The 16,372-nt window shown below is 46.1% G+C and overlaps 2 protein-coding genes across 10 annotated transcripts in view; one reads left to right on the forward strand and one right to left on the reverse strand.

The window, feature by feature from the left end:
• Positions 1–837: 837 nt before the first annotated feature.
• On the forward strand, positions 838–8,219 carry LOC132326193 (pre-mRNA-processing factor 6-like). The gene is given in 5 exon segments (XM_059844091.1): positions 838–3,818; positions 3,821–4,606; positions 4,609–4,891; positions 4,893–5,215; positions 5,218–8,219. Coding segments are annotated over 5 exon segments (2,985 nt in total). The 5' UTR covers positions 838–2,923; the 3' UTR covers positions 5,916–8,219.
• Positions 8,220–9,878: 1,659 nt separating this feature from the next.
• FAM13A (family with sequence similarity 13 member A) overlaps positions 9,879–16,372 on the reverse strand; it is a 117,187-nt gene continuing 110,693 nt past the window's right edge. For 8 of the 9 annotated variants that reach the window (XM_059844097.1, XM_059844093.1, XM_059844096.1 and 5 more), the window contains 4 exons: positions 16,184–16,267; positions 12,108–12,304; positions 11,384–11,485; positions 9,879–10,518 (listed from right to left, as the gene is read on the reverse strand). In XM_059844097.1, coding sequence (XP_059700080.1) covers positions 10,392–10,518; positions 11,384–11,485; positions 12,108–12,304; positions 16,184–16,267 — 510 coding nt within the window. In that variant the 3' untranslated portion in view covers positions 9,879–10,391. The remainder of the gene's footprint in view (positions 10,519–11,383; positions 11,486–12,107; positions 12,305–16,183; positions 16,268–16,372) is intronic. The other variant, XM_059844094.1, reaches the window with a different exon arrangement.

The raw sequence follows: 16,372 nt of genomic DNA on the forward strand, positions 1-16,372 counted from the left end.
GTTGAGCCATGTTCGATAGCATCCCACACAGAACAGAAGCTGTCACCAAACACCTGCAGTCAAAATAGTTGTATTTTCTTGTTTTATACAAAACACAAAGCATACACATAATGTTTTTTCAATCTATTTAAAAGGACACCACTGATTCAGTTTGAAGTTGCTTTTACATAAATCATGTAAACAGACCCGAGCCTAGAGTCACTGAGATGTCATTAGCTGGGGAATGCATTCCCGAGTTGCTTTTGTACACCAAATGCAGTCTGAAAAAAAGGGGTTATTAACAATTTTTTTTTCAGTCAGGCACCCACACCTACCCTGGTACTGGCTTCTGCACTCCGCCAACCCCAGAATTTGCTATATACCAAGTTATTTGCAAAATTATGTGTTGCTTGATGTATGTACATATCTGTTATCCTAGAAGCTGATTTCCCTGCATGTACATGTCCAAAGGGAAGCACAAGGATCATACACTTGCTGACCATACAATGTCCAGCAAGTTTTCCATTCTCCATGCTGTGAGTGACCATGCAGCTTGGTGAAACTTGACTGCCCTCTTTAAGAGCTGGAGATGTCAATCCACTCCATTCTCCAAGGGCAAGAGCATTTTCCATGAATCCTCTAAATATAAGGCACCAAGACATGCAGTAGGGGTGTGGGGTGAGGTGTCCAATTTGGACTCAGCCAATTCCTGTGTCTTCCACCCCAAGCAAAGGGCCTCTGACACCGCATGCTGTGGCAGTCAAAGGCACCAAAACCCTGGTGAACACCTGAGGGAGAAACAAGAGGAGCCCAGGAAATCCTGCTCGGCCATCAGCACAATTAATTGTGCTACACCAGGCCCACTCTGCCCCATTTACTCCCCTTCTACCACCTGTGAGTTACTTTGTGCTTCTCCAGACGTTTCATTTTGTCATTTTGTACTTCTCCCTGCAGGCATTTTTTTTTTTCTACTCAACCTGTAACAGTTTTGGTCTGGTTGCCCAGCTCTCATCTTGGCAGCAGCAGTCAATCACTGACTTCTTGCAAACAGCTCCCACGACAGCTCCTCAGGCAGGAGGATGGCTGGCGGCACTTACCCTCTGAAACTTGCACACACCAAAAATAACAACCAGTGTATCAGCAGAATGATTAAAAGAAAAATGCTTTAATTTCACTGCCATGAACAGAAACATCCATTATTCAACTCTTTACTCGGGAGTAAACAGAACAAAACCAAATGCAGCTTGTTAGAATGACAAGTTTTCCCTCTGTCTTTCACTCCTGCAATCTTATTTGGTGCATAACCTGTTCATGGCCAGCATTTACATTTTAATGATTTATTATACCACAATGTGGTAACACAGACACATGTCCAAGGCTGCCCCCGTGGATGGGAAGCCCAACTGACCCTACTGCTGTCCTACAGCAGACAGTTTTGTTCTAGTGACATGGAAAGAGGTTGTCTTAACACTAAACAGCTTATTTATATCACATAAAGTACAATTTTGTACAGTACTTCACACCTTTTAAAAACCACAGTCTTGTATTTAATGTTCTCCAGTCAATAATCTCTGATGTTGGCACAGACAGATCATCAAACAAAATGCACAGCTCTTGCTTAGATTGACCTGGTGTGGTGGGGCAAACATAATTTCTGGCTGTTTGGGAAGTGGGAAGTTAAATTGTCTGTGTACAAGATAAAGAAAATGTTTTAGTGCTCAGGAGTCCTCTTCTTGTGCAGGTTTGGGAGAGGGGAGTCACAGCATTGCAAACCCAGGACAAAGTTCAGCATTGGCATGTATATTTCCAGGACTGGAATTCTAAAATTAACTTCTTTCTGATAATCTTTGCTAGCAGTTCCCTTCACAAGGAGGCAGCTTAAGTTTTGCTTTATTTTTGCCACAGGAAAGGACTTGAACAGGTCAAAAAGAGAGATGGCTAGGTGTGTTTATTTTTTTTTTTTCTTTTAATGTACAATCTCCATTAATAGGTTTTGTTACTTTTAGTTTTCAAAGTTCAAAAATATAAACTCTCTAAAGTGCATAACTGTACTTACATTTTATAGAAACTATCTAAAATTCTAGCAGTATACCATGTAAACAGCAGTAACTAAGCATCAGAAAATGCTACAATCTCATCAGTTTAAAAATAAAGTTCCCTACATATCATTTATCAAGACTCATCAGGGGAAAAACCCAGCTGTTGGGGGTGTCTCAGGTTGCAATGCAAGAGGTAACCAAAAGTATCTACTCTATTACCAACTGTTAAAACCAGGTGGGGCAGTGTTCTTTATCTCTTCCATGACCCATCCCTCAGAACTCCCGGGGGGATATCTTCTGACTGATAAAATTACATCCCCCCATTGTGAGATGTTCCACGCAGAGGGAGGAGCCAAGCATTCCTGCCTGGATATAATCTGATATTTGGAGCACTACAAGCAGCCTATTTCCACTGGATTCCCAGAGGAAGACCAGGCCTATCTACACCACCACCGGACCTTCAGAGGAAAACACCCTTATCCAGGATCACTGTTTCAACAGAACCACATCTGTCACTCCAGGAGGACTGCAGCCACCATTCCAACTGGACTGCTACCAACACCCTGACCCACAGGGTGTCAGGTTGTATTCTGACTCTGTCAGTGCTTTTGAACTCTTGCATTTTATTTTAATTTTCCTAGTAACGTTTGTTCTGACTTGGGGTTTCCAACTGGTTTTCTTTCAAACTATCACAGGGGGTTTGGTTTCTTTCCTTTTGTTCCTTTTTACTTACAGAATTTTTTCCCATCAATTGCTAGGAAACATTAACGACTGGCTTCTTCAGAAAAACAGGGTACTTAAGGAAAACAAAAGAAGTGGCCAAGCTCAGGGGAGGAGGGCATCTGGTTGCACATCTGTTATCTGGGAGTTTCTCTCTGAGTTTCTCCCTGAGGGGCAGAGATACCATGAGGATTGGGCAGGTAAAAGACAGGGCTGGGGCAGCTGCTAGCTCTGGGCTTCAGAGGACAGTCGGAGCTGCTGTTTGGGGAAGGGTATTAGTTCCTGCTGCTGCTTCCACTGCTGCTTTCCCGGCTGCCTCTCCTGGCTCTGCTCTGGTCTGCTTTCGGTCTCACCTCAGCACCACCATCATGAACAAGAAGAAGAAGCTGTTCCTGGGCATGCCCATGCCCCTGGACTACCTGCCAGGACTGGGCCGTGGAGCCACAGGTTTCACCACCCGCTCTGATATTGGCCCTGCCCGCGATGCCAGTGACCCCATGGGCGACCAGCATGTCCCGCCAGGCAAGAGAACTCTGGGGGACCAGATGAAGAAGAACCAGAAGACAGCAGATGATGATGATGGAGGTTTGAATGACACCAACTACGATGAGTTCAATGGCTACTCTGGGAGCCTGTTCTCAAGCGGCCCCTATGAAAAAGATTATGAAGAAGCAGATGCTGTTTATGCAGCTTTGGATAAGAGGATGGATGAACGCAGGAAAGAAAGGAGGGAACAACGAGAAAAAGAGGAAATAGAAAAGTACTGTACAGAACGACCCAAAATTCAACAGCAGTTCTCAGACTTGAAACGGAAATTAGCGGAAGTTACTGAGGAGGAGTGGCTGAGTATTCCCAAGGTTGGGGATGCCAGGAACAAGCGGCAGAGGAATCCTTGTTATGAGAAGCTGACTCCTGTCCCTGACAGCTTCTTTGCAAAGCATTTGCAGTCAGGGGAGAATCACACTTCTATAGACCCATACCAGACACAATTTGATGGACTGAATACTCCGTATCCAGGGGGTTTGAATACTCCATACCTAGCAGGAATGACACCAGGCTTGATTAGACCTGGGACAAGTGAATAAGGAAGACTGGCCAAGCCAGGAACACCTTGGTGGATATGAGGCTAAGCCAGGTGCCGGACTCGGTGAGTGGCCAGACTGTAGTGGACCCAAAAGGATATCTGACAGACTTGAATTCTATGATTCCCACACACGGAGGAGATATCAATGATCTCAAAAAAGCCCGTTTGCTCCTGAAATCTGTCCGAGAGACCAATCCTTATCATCCACCAGCCTGGACAGCATCAGCCCGACTGGAAGAGGTCACTGGCAAACTCCAGGTGACTCGAAACGTCATCATGAAAGGAGCAGAGATGTGCCCTAAGAGTGAAGATGTTTGGTTGGAAGCTGCTCAGCTTCAGCCAGGAGATACAGCCAAGGCTGTTGTGGCCCAGGCCGTGCGGCACCTGCCACAGTCTGTGCGGATCTATATCAGAGCAGCAGAGCTGGAGACAGACATCCATGCCAAGAATCGTGTCCTTAGGAAAGCCCTTGAGCATGTTCCATACTTGGTGTGTTTGTGGAAAGCAGCTGTGGAGCTGGAGGAACCTGAGGATGCCAGGATCATGCTGAGCCGGGCTGTGGAGTGCTGTCCAACCAGTGTTGAATTGTGGCTGGCACTGGCAAGGCTGGAGATGTATGGGAACGCTCGTAAAGTCCTTAACAAAGCCTGGAAGAATATCCCAACAGATCGTCACATCTGGATTACTGCTGCCAAACTGGAGGAAGCCAATGGAAATAGCCAGATGGTAGAGAAAATCATTGACAGAGCCATCACATCTCTCAGGGCTAAAGGTCTGGAAATCAACAGGAGCAGTGAATACAGGATGCCGAGGAATGTGATAAAGCTGGAAGTGTGGCCACATGCCAGGCAATTGTGAGAGCTGTGATTGGGATTGGGATCAAGGAAAAAGATCAGAAACACACCTGGATGGAAGATGCAGACAGTTGTGTTGCTCATAATGCCCTGGAGTGTGCCCGAGCCATTTATGCCTATGCCTTGCAAGTCTTCCCTAGCAAGAAGAGTGTGTGGCTGCGAGCAGCCTACTTTGAAAAGAACCACGGAACCAGGGAATCCTTGGAGGCTATTTTGCAGAGCTGTTGTTCACTGTCCGAAAGCAGAGGTGCTGTGGCTCATGGGAGCCAAATCCAAGTGGCTGGCGGGAGATGTGCCAGCAGCCAGAAGCATCTTGGCCCTGGCTTTCCAGGCTAACCCCAACAGCGAGGAGATCTGGCTGGCTGCTGTGAAGCTTGAGTCAGAGAATGGTGAGTATGAAAGAGCGAGGAGGCTGCTGGCAAAGGCTCGCAGCAGTGTCCCCACAGCAAGGGTCTTCATGAAGTCTGTGAAGTTGGAATGGGTGCTTGGGAACATTGCTGCAGCCCAGGAGCTCTGTGAGGAAGCCCTGAAGCACTGTGAGGGCTTCCCAAACTGTGGATGATGAAAGGACAAACTGAAGAACAAAAAGAGCTGGTAGAGAAAGCAGGGGAGGTTTATAATCAAGGGTTGAAGAAGTGCCCCCATTCCATACCCCTGTGGCTTTTGCTGTCCAGACTGGAGGAGAAAGTCGGGCAGCTGACTAGAGCAAGAGCTGTCTTGGAAAAGTTTCGCCTGAAAAATCCAAAGAATCCAGACCTCTGGTTGGAGTCTGTACACTTGGAGTACCGAGATGGGCTGAAGAACATTGCTAATAGTCTGATGGCCAAGGCCCTGCAAGAGTGCCCCAATTCAGGAATCCTGTGGTCAGAAGCAATTTTCCTTGAAGCCCGACAGCAAAGAAAGACCAAGAGTATGGATGCTCTCAAGAAGTGTGAACATGACCCATATGTCCTGCTGGCTGTGTCCAAGCTGTTCTGGAGTGAGCATAAAATAACCAAGGCCAGGGAGTGGTTCCACCGCACAAAGACAGACTCTGACCTGGGGGATGCCTGGGCCTTCTTTTACAAATTTAAGTTCCAGCATGGCACAAAGGAACAACAAGAAGAGGTGAGGAAGTGCTGTGAGAATGCTGAACCTCACCACGGAGAGCTCTGGCATGGTGTCTCCAAGGACATAGAGAACTGGCAGAAAAAGACTGGAGAGATTCTTCCGCTTGTGGCAGCCAAGCTGCCAAGCTGAAAAATACATTCTAGAGTGTGCTGGCCTCAGCTGCCTCAGAGGTCGCTGTAGGACTTAACCTGCCCTTTCAGTGACACAGATTTTGAAGGACAGTGTTGAGGGTTAGGTTTCTTTCCTTTTGTTCCTTTTTACTTATAGAATTTTTTCCCATAAATTGCCAGAAAACATTAATGACTGAGTACTTAAGAAAAACAAAAGAAGTGGCCAAGCTAAGGGGAGGAGGGCATCTGGTTGCATTATCTGGGAGACTCTCTCCTGGGGGAGAGATACTGTGAGAATTGGGCAGGTAACGGTTGGGGCTGAGGCAGCTGCTGGCTAGCTCTCTCTTTTGGCTTTGGAGGATGATGGTTGGAGCTGCTGCTTGGGGAAGGGAATTTGCTGCTGCCGCCGGAGCCCAGCCCAGAGCTGCTTCTTCTGCCATGGGGTGAGCCTCTGCTTGTGAGAGCAGCCACTGAACTGAGACCTTATTAACACTGACCTCACTAAAAGAAGGACCTATCCCCATCTGCTTAGGTGCCCAGGATCCTGAGTTCACCTCTCTCTGCCCAGCTGGGAGCTGGGCCACCTCTGTCCCACCCTCGCTGCTTCTTGGGCACTGCTCCAAGCTTTCACTGCACTGTAGTCCCGCACGCCCTGCCTGCCAAGATATCTGGTTCCAGCCACAGCTCCACAATATCTTATATATCCTCTGCCACCCTGGGATTTTTGCTCATTCCTGCTAGCCCAGCTTACTGCTTCTGAGAGTCCTACTGGGGAACTGGGATCAACTGCCCTGGGGGTTTCTGAAGGCTTCCCTTCAAAGCACTTTTTGATCCAGTTAAGACACCCCAAGGATCAGAGGAGATCCCATCTCAGGAGATGGGAACTCAGCATCTCTGAAAAGCCAAGCCCTAGGTCACCACACAAGTCCTCTGGACTGTTTGGAAATACAAAATTCAGTCTTTGCTGGTTTTATATGGAACAGTCAGTTCTGCAATTAATAAAAAACCAAACCAAGCTGTGAGCGCCCATCCCAAGTGCTTTCACTAACACATCTCTGCATTGCCCCATGTCCTGGGGTGACTTTATGATGCTTGTATCCCCACTCATCTGTTCTGTTTATGCTGGGTATTAAGTTCCACACCTTTAAGGCTGGTTCTGAGAGCGAAGGGGGCGGCAGGAGAAGTGCAATGTTTGTTATCAGAAGCTGCACTGGCTGCCCCACATCCCGGTCCTGGACTGTGCTGGCTGCAGAACGGATGGGGGACAGAGCTCTCTTTTGCCTTTTAGTTAGTTTTTAGCTAGCTGAATTTCCTGGACTGTGGCTTTTCCTTTTCCTGGAACTGTTCAAAACTGCTTTGGACCAAAATCTGAGAAGAACACCAGGAGTTCACGCCTGTGGCCCACTGGGGCTGGGATGCTGCATTCCAGTGCCAGAAGGACTGGGAGACATGCAGCGAGCTGAGCTACACTCCCCAGAAAGAACTTTCTGAATTTGCCATCAGTTCAGAACAACAAGAGGTTTTATTGTTTGGTATTGTTCATTTTTCATGTTGTTGGTGCTTTACTTGTTAAATAAACAGTTTTTTCCACTTTTCACCAAGGAAATCTTTTCCCGAACCAGTTGGGGCAATTTGCCCTAAACCAGGACACCCACCCTGCCTAGCAAAGGGCACGTGCAGCCCATGACCACCTTTGGAAGAGTTCAAGGGAGCCTGAAGAGACCAAAATAGAAGCAATTTTGGCAAGAACACGCAAAGCACAAAGTACCCTTACGTAAGTACCACAAACTAAATACAACTATTTGTGAACCCACTTGCCCTTAATAAAGAAGGAAGGGGGAGAAGTTGTTCTGGGAGTCCTTTTGGCTCCTCTGGTGTGACATGCATGAGGCCTGGCTACAACCAACACTGGATTTCATCTTGGTTATTTGGCTTCTGTACATTGGCAACGATCCCCTGGGGAGCTGAAGAAAGCACTACAGAAGTGCCCTCCCTTGGGTATCAGGGTGGAGCCTGGCTCAGGGCAGACCAAGGGGTGCACATAAGCCTCTGGCGTGGGAGAGTGAGCCCAGGTGTCCCAGGATGGCAGAACTGTGAGCCCTCAGTGACTTGGTGTCCCTGAATTTGGGGCCTTGCTCTCCTTCAGGCAGCACCTGTGTGACATGAGCACCTTGTTGGGGGTTAGGTTTCTTTCCTTTCGTTCCTTACCTATAGAATTTTTCCCAGAAGTTGCTAAGAAACATTAACTACTGGGTACTTACGGGCACTTAAGAAAAACAAAGAAGTGGCCAAGCTCAGGTATCTGGTAGCACTTCTCTCATCCGGGGGGGGGGGGGGGGGGGGGGGGGGGGGGGGGGATTTCTCTCCAAGGGGCAGAGATACCCTGAGAATTGGGCAAGTAAAGGGGTGGGGGCAGTGGCTGCTCTCACTCTCCCTCTCAGCATCAGAGGACAGTCAAGCTGTTGCTTACTGCAGGGAGGATTCACTGTCACTGCCAGAGCCCGGTCCTGTACTGCTTCTTCATTTCTGGGGTGAGCCTCTGCTTGTGAGAGCAGCCACTGAACAGAGACCTTATTAACACTGACCTCACTAAAAGAAGGACCTATCCCCATCTGCTCAGGTGCCCAGGATCCTGGGCTCACCCCTCTCTGCCCAGCTGGGAGCTGGGCCACCTCTGTCCCACCCTCTCTGCTTCTTTGGCACTGCTCCGAGCTTTCACTGCACTGTAGCCCCACACCTCCTGCCTGCCCATAGTTCCAGCAACAGCTCTGGAATATCTTCTGATACATCTCCTCGACCACCCCGGGATTGTATTGCTCATTGTTTTCTCAGAGTCCTGCTACGGCACTGGAATCAGCTGCCCCAGGGTTTGTGGAGCAAAGCCTCTCTTCCCTCCCTTCCCTCCCTTCCCGTGTGGGCCCGGCCGCCATCACCCCGCACTCCCTGAGCTCACAGCACAGCGCCCCCTGCAGGCCCGGGGGAATCACCGGCCCCGCCCGGCCAGGAGCCAGCAGCGCCCCTGCTGGCTGTGCCCAGAACTGCACCAGAGAGGACAATGCTGCAGCGGAAAGGCTGGGACTGGGTTCCGGGTTCTGTCTGGGGTTAATGCTGTGTTGTTGTTGTTTGTTTGCTTTATTATACACACTAGTAAAGAACTGCTATTCTTATCCTCATATCTTTGCCTGAGAACCCCTTCATTTCAAAAATTATAATAATTCGGAAGGAGGGGGTTTACATTTTACATTCCAAGGGAGGCTCCTGCCTTTCTTGGCAGATACCTGTCTTTCAAACCAAGACACACCTGAATCAGGTGTCCCAGGACTTTCTTTTCTGAAAGTCATAAACAAATTTGGAACCAGTAAATTGTCAAAGCTTGCACTTGAGACAGGTGCCCTTTCCACTGGCAGAGCACAGCTCCATGCTCTCAGTTTCCTGCGGTATCCTCTGGGAAGAAAAACCCATCCTCTGCTGCCACCATCAGTGTTGCTACTGCAGCCCACACAGGAGTGATGTGCACAAAAGAAGAAAATACAGGTGAGTTTGTGGGATACCTGTGTGGACTGCTCAGCTTGGTTTCAGGTGTCTGTATCACAATGAAGCACACGTACTAATTGAGTGGGTCTTCCAGATATCTACCACATATTTGACACCAGATATTTAACCAACAACCAAAATCCCAAGGGATTCTGACCTAAAGCTTTTAAAACCTCTTCTCTGTTGCCCAAATGTGGTCAGAAGGTCTCAGTATCACCCTCCAAGCAAAACAAGCTGGTAAGAACCTTGGCTCCATGGCTCATTTTCTTTACCATCCCAAACATGCAGGTACTTCCTTCTACTCCGGTTGAATTGGCCATCAAAAACATGGGAAGAAAACCCAACTCAAGCCTGGGCAAAACTGCAACTCACACCAGCTCTGGCTGATGACCAGGAGATTATTACAGCATTTCTCTAGAGCAACAGAAGATGCTGGACTCCAAACAGGTCAAAAGTCTGAGCAAATCTTTACTGTAGCTACAGGAGAACAGTCTTGATGCTGCCTGACCTGTGCCCTAACATGAGATTGGTCAGGGCACTTGTCTGTTCAATTCAAATAGAAGCTATTTGATGATTTCATTACTATTAATCCTATTTTGCCTCTTGCTATAATATCCTGGGAAAAAAGAACAGGATGGCTGGCTTTGATATTCTAAATATTACAGGATCTGTAAGCAAATCAATACAGAAGGATCCCTTCAGTGCAGTCACTGAGCGCAGTGTTGTGTCTCCTACACTGGCAAACTCCATTTTGGGCATCAGGCCTGGAGAAACAGTGGGCAACAGCAAATGTAGAGTTACAGAAATCCACCTTTCCTCCCTCTCCCATCTCTGGGAATGACCCTTCAGTTCCCAGGGAGCTCCTCAGCTCTCCCAGTCAGGCTCCCGCTGCATCCACTTCATGCATTTGTCCGTTTGGTGCTCTCTCCTCTTTGTTTATTGGCAAAAACAATCTCCTCCTTTACATGATCTTGGAGCTAATATCTCTCTTACTGATCAGGACTTCCAGCAGCCTCAGCTTGGCCTTAACCTGCTTGTATTCATTGTACTCTTCAGCCATGGGAGTGCGGTCTTCTTTCTGCACATTCCTAGTGGGAGTGAAAGCAGACCATGAAGATTTCTGTAACAGGAAGCCTCCCTCAGCAGCCTCCCTTGCTCCACCAACAAGACCTACAAAGTAGCTCCTCTCCCCCACTCCTGATCAGACCAAAACATTTATCCTTTGAGAGAAAAAACAAACAAAAAAAGGGGCAAACAAGCTGCTCCAACAAAGTGTGAGACACTTGTGTGCTGAGGCTGAGCATAACCCACAGTTCCAAATGCAAAATCGTACTTAAAACATGCCCTGCTTCTCTGAAATCACCAGCTCTGCAAAACAGCTGGAAAACACTCCAGGAGCCATCTGAGTGTCAGCCTGTGAGCCTGGCCAAATAAAATACAGCCTCCCCTGTCTTGGCACTACAGCACTTACACGAACAGGCACACTCATGCAAAAGAAAGATGGTATTTGATCAGATTGCTCTTGGCTTACAGGAAAATTTTCAATTTTCAGTGATTTTACAAAAGCCCCTAAGGATGATGGCTGGTAGCAAGAAACAGACAAGATAATTTAAGAGTATAAATGTATGAAAACATTCTTTCAGCTTGTTAATGAGGGACATATTTTAAAACAATAAAACCAGTTACACTAAAGCAGAAATACCTGATAAATCTAGTGTCTGCATACCTCACAGACAAGCAAGAATAGGACAGAAATCACTAGGGAAAAAACTAGTTATTTTAACATTGAATAACTCTTCCACCATTCTAAACGTGGGTAAAGCAATGATAATGACTGTGAAGAAGAAATACATAATACTAAATTCAGGTAACTTTCCGTATTTGGAGATCTTTGTAGATGCAAAACAGATGAAAAGTAGCTGAAGAACAGAGAGGCAGCTGAGAAATTGTTACCTTCCATTTTGTCGGAAAAAGTTATCTTCAAAGTCTCTCAATTTTTTTCTGATTCGCTTTTTCTCTTCCCTGACTTCTTGAAGCTGCTCCAACAGTTCAGGGCTGTTGGGTTTAAAGATAAATGAGATTATCCATACATATGCAATAAAAACAGGAAACATACAGTAAACCTAAAGATGTTTAGTTGTACATATGCCAAACAATGGAGCTGCTCCTGGAAGCAGCTCTGGCAACCTCACATAGTTTAAAACAAAAAGCTCTCTGAATTGAGTTCAGCAAAATGATCATAGTCTTAAGCTGCAGCTTCTAAGGAGGTAAAGTATGCACTTCACAATTTACCACTAACTTCTAGGAAACTTATCTCCTGCAGATGGGTCTGGGTTTGGTGACTTTTTGTAGGATCAAATTCAATGGCCACAACTTGGGGCTACCACCCCCGCATGTATGCACCAGCCTTGAAACCAGCAAAGCTAGTTCCACTTGACGTCTCCAAAACATGAAAAACCTTCTGGAGTGCAGGGTTTTCATGATGAAGGCTTGCCAGTGGTGGAGTCTTTGGGTCTTCCCAAACCCTTTCCTGTGAGGGTCTATTGCATTTAAAAATGAAACATGAAAACTTCTGGCTCAGATCATAAATAGAAAAAACTCTAGACACTCTTCTGACAAATAAAATACTATCTTAGCAAGAAAAAACTTTTTGCAGTTGCCTGTGAATTCAACATACATGGATGCTTCATGGAGATTTGAAAGCCCCATATCCTGACTGTTCCTAGATGGCATCTTATCATCCACCGGGGAAACAAAGCCGTCAGCATCATCTTCTAGTTGATCCAAGAAGCTGCGCAAACTGAAATCTGTTTTTATGGTAATTGTGAGATCTGGCTTCACATTGCTGTCCTCCTCAGAGCCCTCCTCTTCTTCCTATACACAGGGACAGAGCACCCCCACAACAAGACAGGTTATTGCTTCCCTTCTCAGGAACAGGCTCCTCCTCTCACCACATGCACTCGGGAACAAGAAGTGGAAAGGCAGAGCAAACACTTCAATTGCCAAGCAATACACAGGACACCAGAAGACCATCAGTAAGACACCCTAGAACCAAAGCATGACAGAGAAATTGCCACCACAAACTCAAATTGGTTAAGGAGACCCAGAGCGACACAACTGAGAGAAAAAAATACTTGGGGTTCAGAGCAACCTGTTGCTTTGTTTAGTTTGTGTATTCTGACAAAAATGAACCCAGTTACAGGTGTTACACATATTGTCCAAAGCACACCAGCCATCCTCTGCATTTCCCTGCAAACATTTCCCAGCATAGAGACTGCCAGGTTAAAATGTGGAATTTTCTCTCAAAAGATGCAGCTCAACAGCTCTCTCTAATGGCTGAATTCAAGACCTCAAATGCTCATACAGTAATACCAGTGAGCTCAGATGAATCTTACACAAATGTGGGATATGATCAACTGTAAAAGGACTGCTGCTGCTAACATGTTCAAACATTAGCTCTGACCATTTTTCTGGCATACACTAAAAACTGTACTGGAAACTCTGCACAGTGCAATTTCCCATTTCCTCAATGCACACTGATGAACTGGTTGCATTCCAATTTTTTAAAAAAATTTACAGGCATGAGATTTGAAAGTCCCTGCTGCACTTGGTATTCACCAGTTCACTGTGTTCTCAAAAGTAGGGCTTGTCCTGTGACACTGTCCAGAAATAATTTTCATTATCAGGGAATGAGGCCCAGTCTCTTATGTACTAAGACATTTCTAGAAGGTGGTTTTCAACCTTAAGGTAAGGAATGAGGCTACTTAGAGAAAGCAGCAAATGACAGCATGGACAGTAAATCTCTCAAATATGTATGTATGTGTGTGTAAATGTATTTCTTTTACAGCCATGTAACTCTAGCCAGGAAGGATCTAAGCACATGAATATCTTTAAAAGCTTTTGGGGGCTAATATCACTTAAGTCTTCAAGCTGAAAATGTATTGTAGCACTGGGATCAAATGCAGACATTTTCTTGATTTGTTTTTTCATACGATTCCTTGTGAATAGTTCAACTATTCCTAAGAGACTGGTCCCATATTTCAAGCAAAAAGGGAGAAGGCAACAGCAAGACCTTGCTTAGTCCCATTAAACCCTCAGTGATTTATAAATGTATACATTTAAATTCAATTATAGTTTGCCCAGAGTTTTAATTTAAAGCTCTAGGCCATGATGATACATTGCAAAGCCACAGGCTGAAAACTACAACCAAGATTGAGGCTGCAGGGTGAAAAAAACATTATCTGGGAAGAAGTTTTGAGTAGCAATAATAACAAAAGACATAGAGAAGTTTGAATGCATCTTAGGAAAATCTGCAGGGAATGTGTGGAAGTTGAAACAATATTCAGCACATGATTAGACAAGACCCATTTCTCCAGACATCAGCTGTACAGTTTAAACAGAAAGCACAAACCAGCAGCCACGTACTCTTAAGCCCTACCAACAACTCCAGGCTGAACTGGGGAGGGGAGACCACCTTTCACTGCATTTTCCCTGTCCCCAGGAGTGTCCTCCTGCCCAGACTGGGAAGGGCTGCAACAGGAGGATTTGCTAAGTCAGTCTGAGCAGTGAAAGCAGCGCACTTTACTTTAGAGAAATCTCTCTGGCAACAGAGGAGGAGCTCCCATGCCTGTTTCTGGGAGAGCTCCTGCAAAGAAAGCAAAGGGACAATTTCCATAAGCAGCGTGACAAAGCTGCTCCTGAGGACTGATGCAAGGTGTTTTCCTCACAGATACCCATGAGCCTGTCTTGCCTCTCTGCAGACACAGCACACTGCCCGAGCCAGAAAGCAGCTCAGGAGACAGCCTCCTGCCATGGGAGGCCACAGGAGGAAAGAAAGTGTAGAAATTTCATTTAGACCTCAGAGTCAACACACTGCATCTGGTTCTCTGGTTCTCACAAGACCTCTGAAATAATTTTGCTCTTAAATAGAAAGGAGCAAATTAAAAGGATTCTTAGCCAGAACTCCAACAGAAAAGGCCCTCTAAGGCCTTCCCTCTGAAGTATCACATAGGAACTTCACTGTAAACCTGCAGCAACATTAACACCTTGAACCAGAATGATCTTCATACATGAGATTCACGGAGCATGCACCTGCTTGGATTGTCAAGCAATCATGAGGCATTCCAGAGTTACAAATGTCAAATCCCCAGAGTATCCTATCATCGGCACTCCCACAAAGCAAGAATCCTAATGATTTTTCCAACACAACATTCAAGATATTGTACCAAAATGTTTGGTAAGGTCTCCTCAAAACACCTTTCAAGTTCTTAGGCAACTGTCCCATATGCTTCAAGAAAAACTCACCCAGAAACACACAAATATTGACATTCTCAGCAGCCTGTCCAGTATTTCCCTGCCCATAGTGGACCTATGCAGGAGCTAAGTTTTGGGGTCTTTTGCTAATTTCCTCTCTTTCCTTCTGAGTGTAGTTCAGTACAATGCTGCCAGATGCAGCTTCACAAAGCCCCATTTAAGTGTTAATAGGCACATCATGTTAGCAGGCTTAAGGCTGTTATCTAAATCTCCAGAAACCCCTCCAGGTTTGTATTCCCTGCAGGACACTGCTGAACTGGTTTGGTGCTGCCCTGGCACAGCACCAGTCCTTGCTGGCCATCAGAGATCACCATAATTGACAGCTCTAAGTTCTCACACTGGGTGCAAGCAGTGGTGGGGAAAAATGACACACTAAAACAAAAAAACAGAAGCAAACAAAAACACTCCCCACCAGACCAGTACTGCAGGTTTGATCCAGCAGTTATCTAGAAAATACTAAGAAGCTCAGTGATCATTAACCAGCTTCCAAACAGCAGCTTAACATCTTCAATCTGCAATCTGGTATTAAAGAATATGTGCCTTGAATAGTCCATTAATATACAACCCACTGGACTCAATCACCTCGGATCTCTAAGCCTGCAATACTTACATCTAACCAAGCTCTGGCTGGATAACAGAAATATGACCCAAATGTGCTGAAGCACTTCTCTCCCTTGTTACACTGCAAGGGCACAGAAAGCAAGCCACAGCTCCACGCTGTGTGTCCTGGTCTGCTGTTGGACTTTATTCCTCAGGGGAAGGCCCAGTATCATAGCAATCTTCCCCACCCCGAATTATTACTCCACAGCAGCACAAGAAGAAACACAACAATCCTGCCATCCAAATCTGACCAAGCATCAACTAGCAGAACTAAGCTGCTCTTACTTCCATCCTCATTCAGTTAAAAAGGCCCTGTACAAGGTGGTGAAAAAGAGCCTGGATAAAACGAGTGGAGGGGAGCAGGAAAGGATCCCGTAAGTGCCCCGGCTGGCTCCATATGCGAGGGTTAGTTTTGTGAGAGCTCATTCCTGCCACGGTGCTGTGAGCAAGCCACAGAGCCTGGGAGTGAGAGAAACTACTGCAAAACAAGTTAGTGCCTTTTAAAAGAAAGGAGGAAAGCAAGAATAAAAGCAAGGTACACGGGTAACTGCGATTTTTACTTTTTTTTTAAAGCAAAATAAAATATATTATGTGCAGATGGAGGGGAAAGGACAAGGATAGGAAAGAATGCAAAGCCAAGGAAACACTGTAGTCTTATCTACAACAAGGGAAGAATTTGATCAGAATTGGCGAGACTTAAAGCAGCTACTGATTTTTCAGGAGGACACTGCAAAAAAATCAACACTGATAAAAAAAAAATCAATCAACCATTCTGTTTCATTGGTATAAGGGGAAAGTTGATGCAAACTGAGCAATTAGTTAGCAGCTGGAGGTCTTCACCTTTATCTCCTTGAAGAAGGAAGCTGTTTCGCCCTCGATAATTGGCTGCAGCAAAGGGCTTCTCCGCTTGCTGGAGGGGGAACCCTGTGACAGGTGTTAACAAGTATGTTACATTGTGAACCCCTTTCTCCTCCACCACCTGCTCTCAGCTCATTCTCACCCACACACTCCCAGCTCATTGCTGGACCA

The sequence above is a fragment of the Haemorhous mexicanus genome, chromosome 4 (assembly GCF_027477595.1).
Source record: "Haemorhous mexicanus isolate bHaeMex1 chromosome 4, bHaeMex1.pri, whole genome shotgun sequence".
Lineage (NCBI taxonomy): Eukaryota > Metazoa > Chordata > Aves > Passeriformes > Fringillidae > Haemorhous > Haemorhous mexicanus.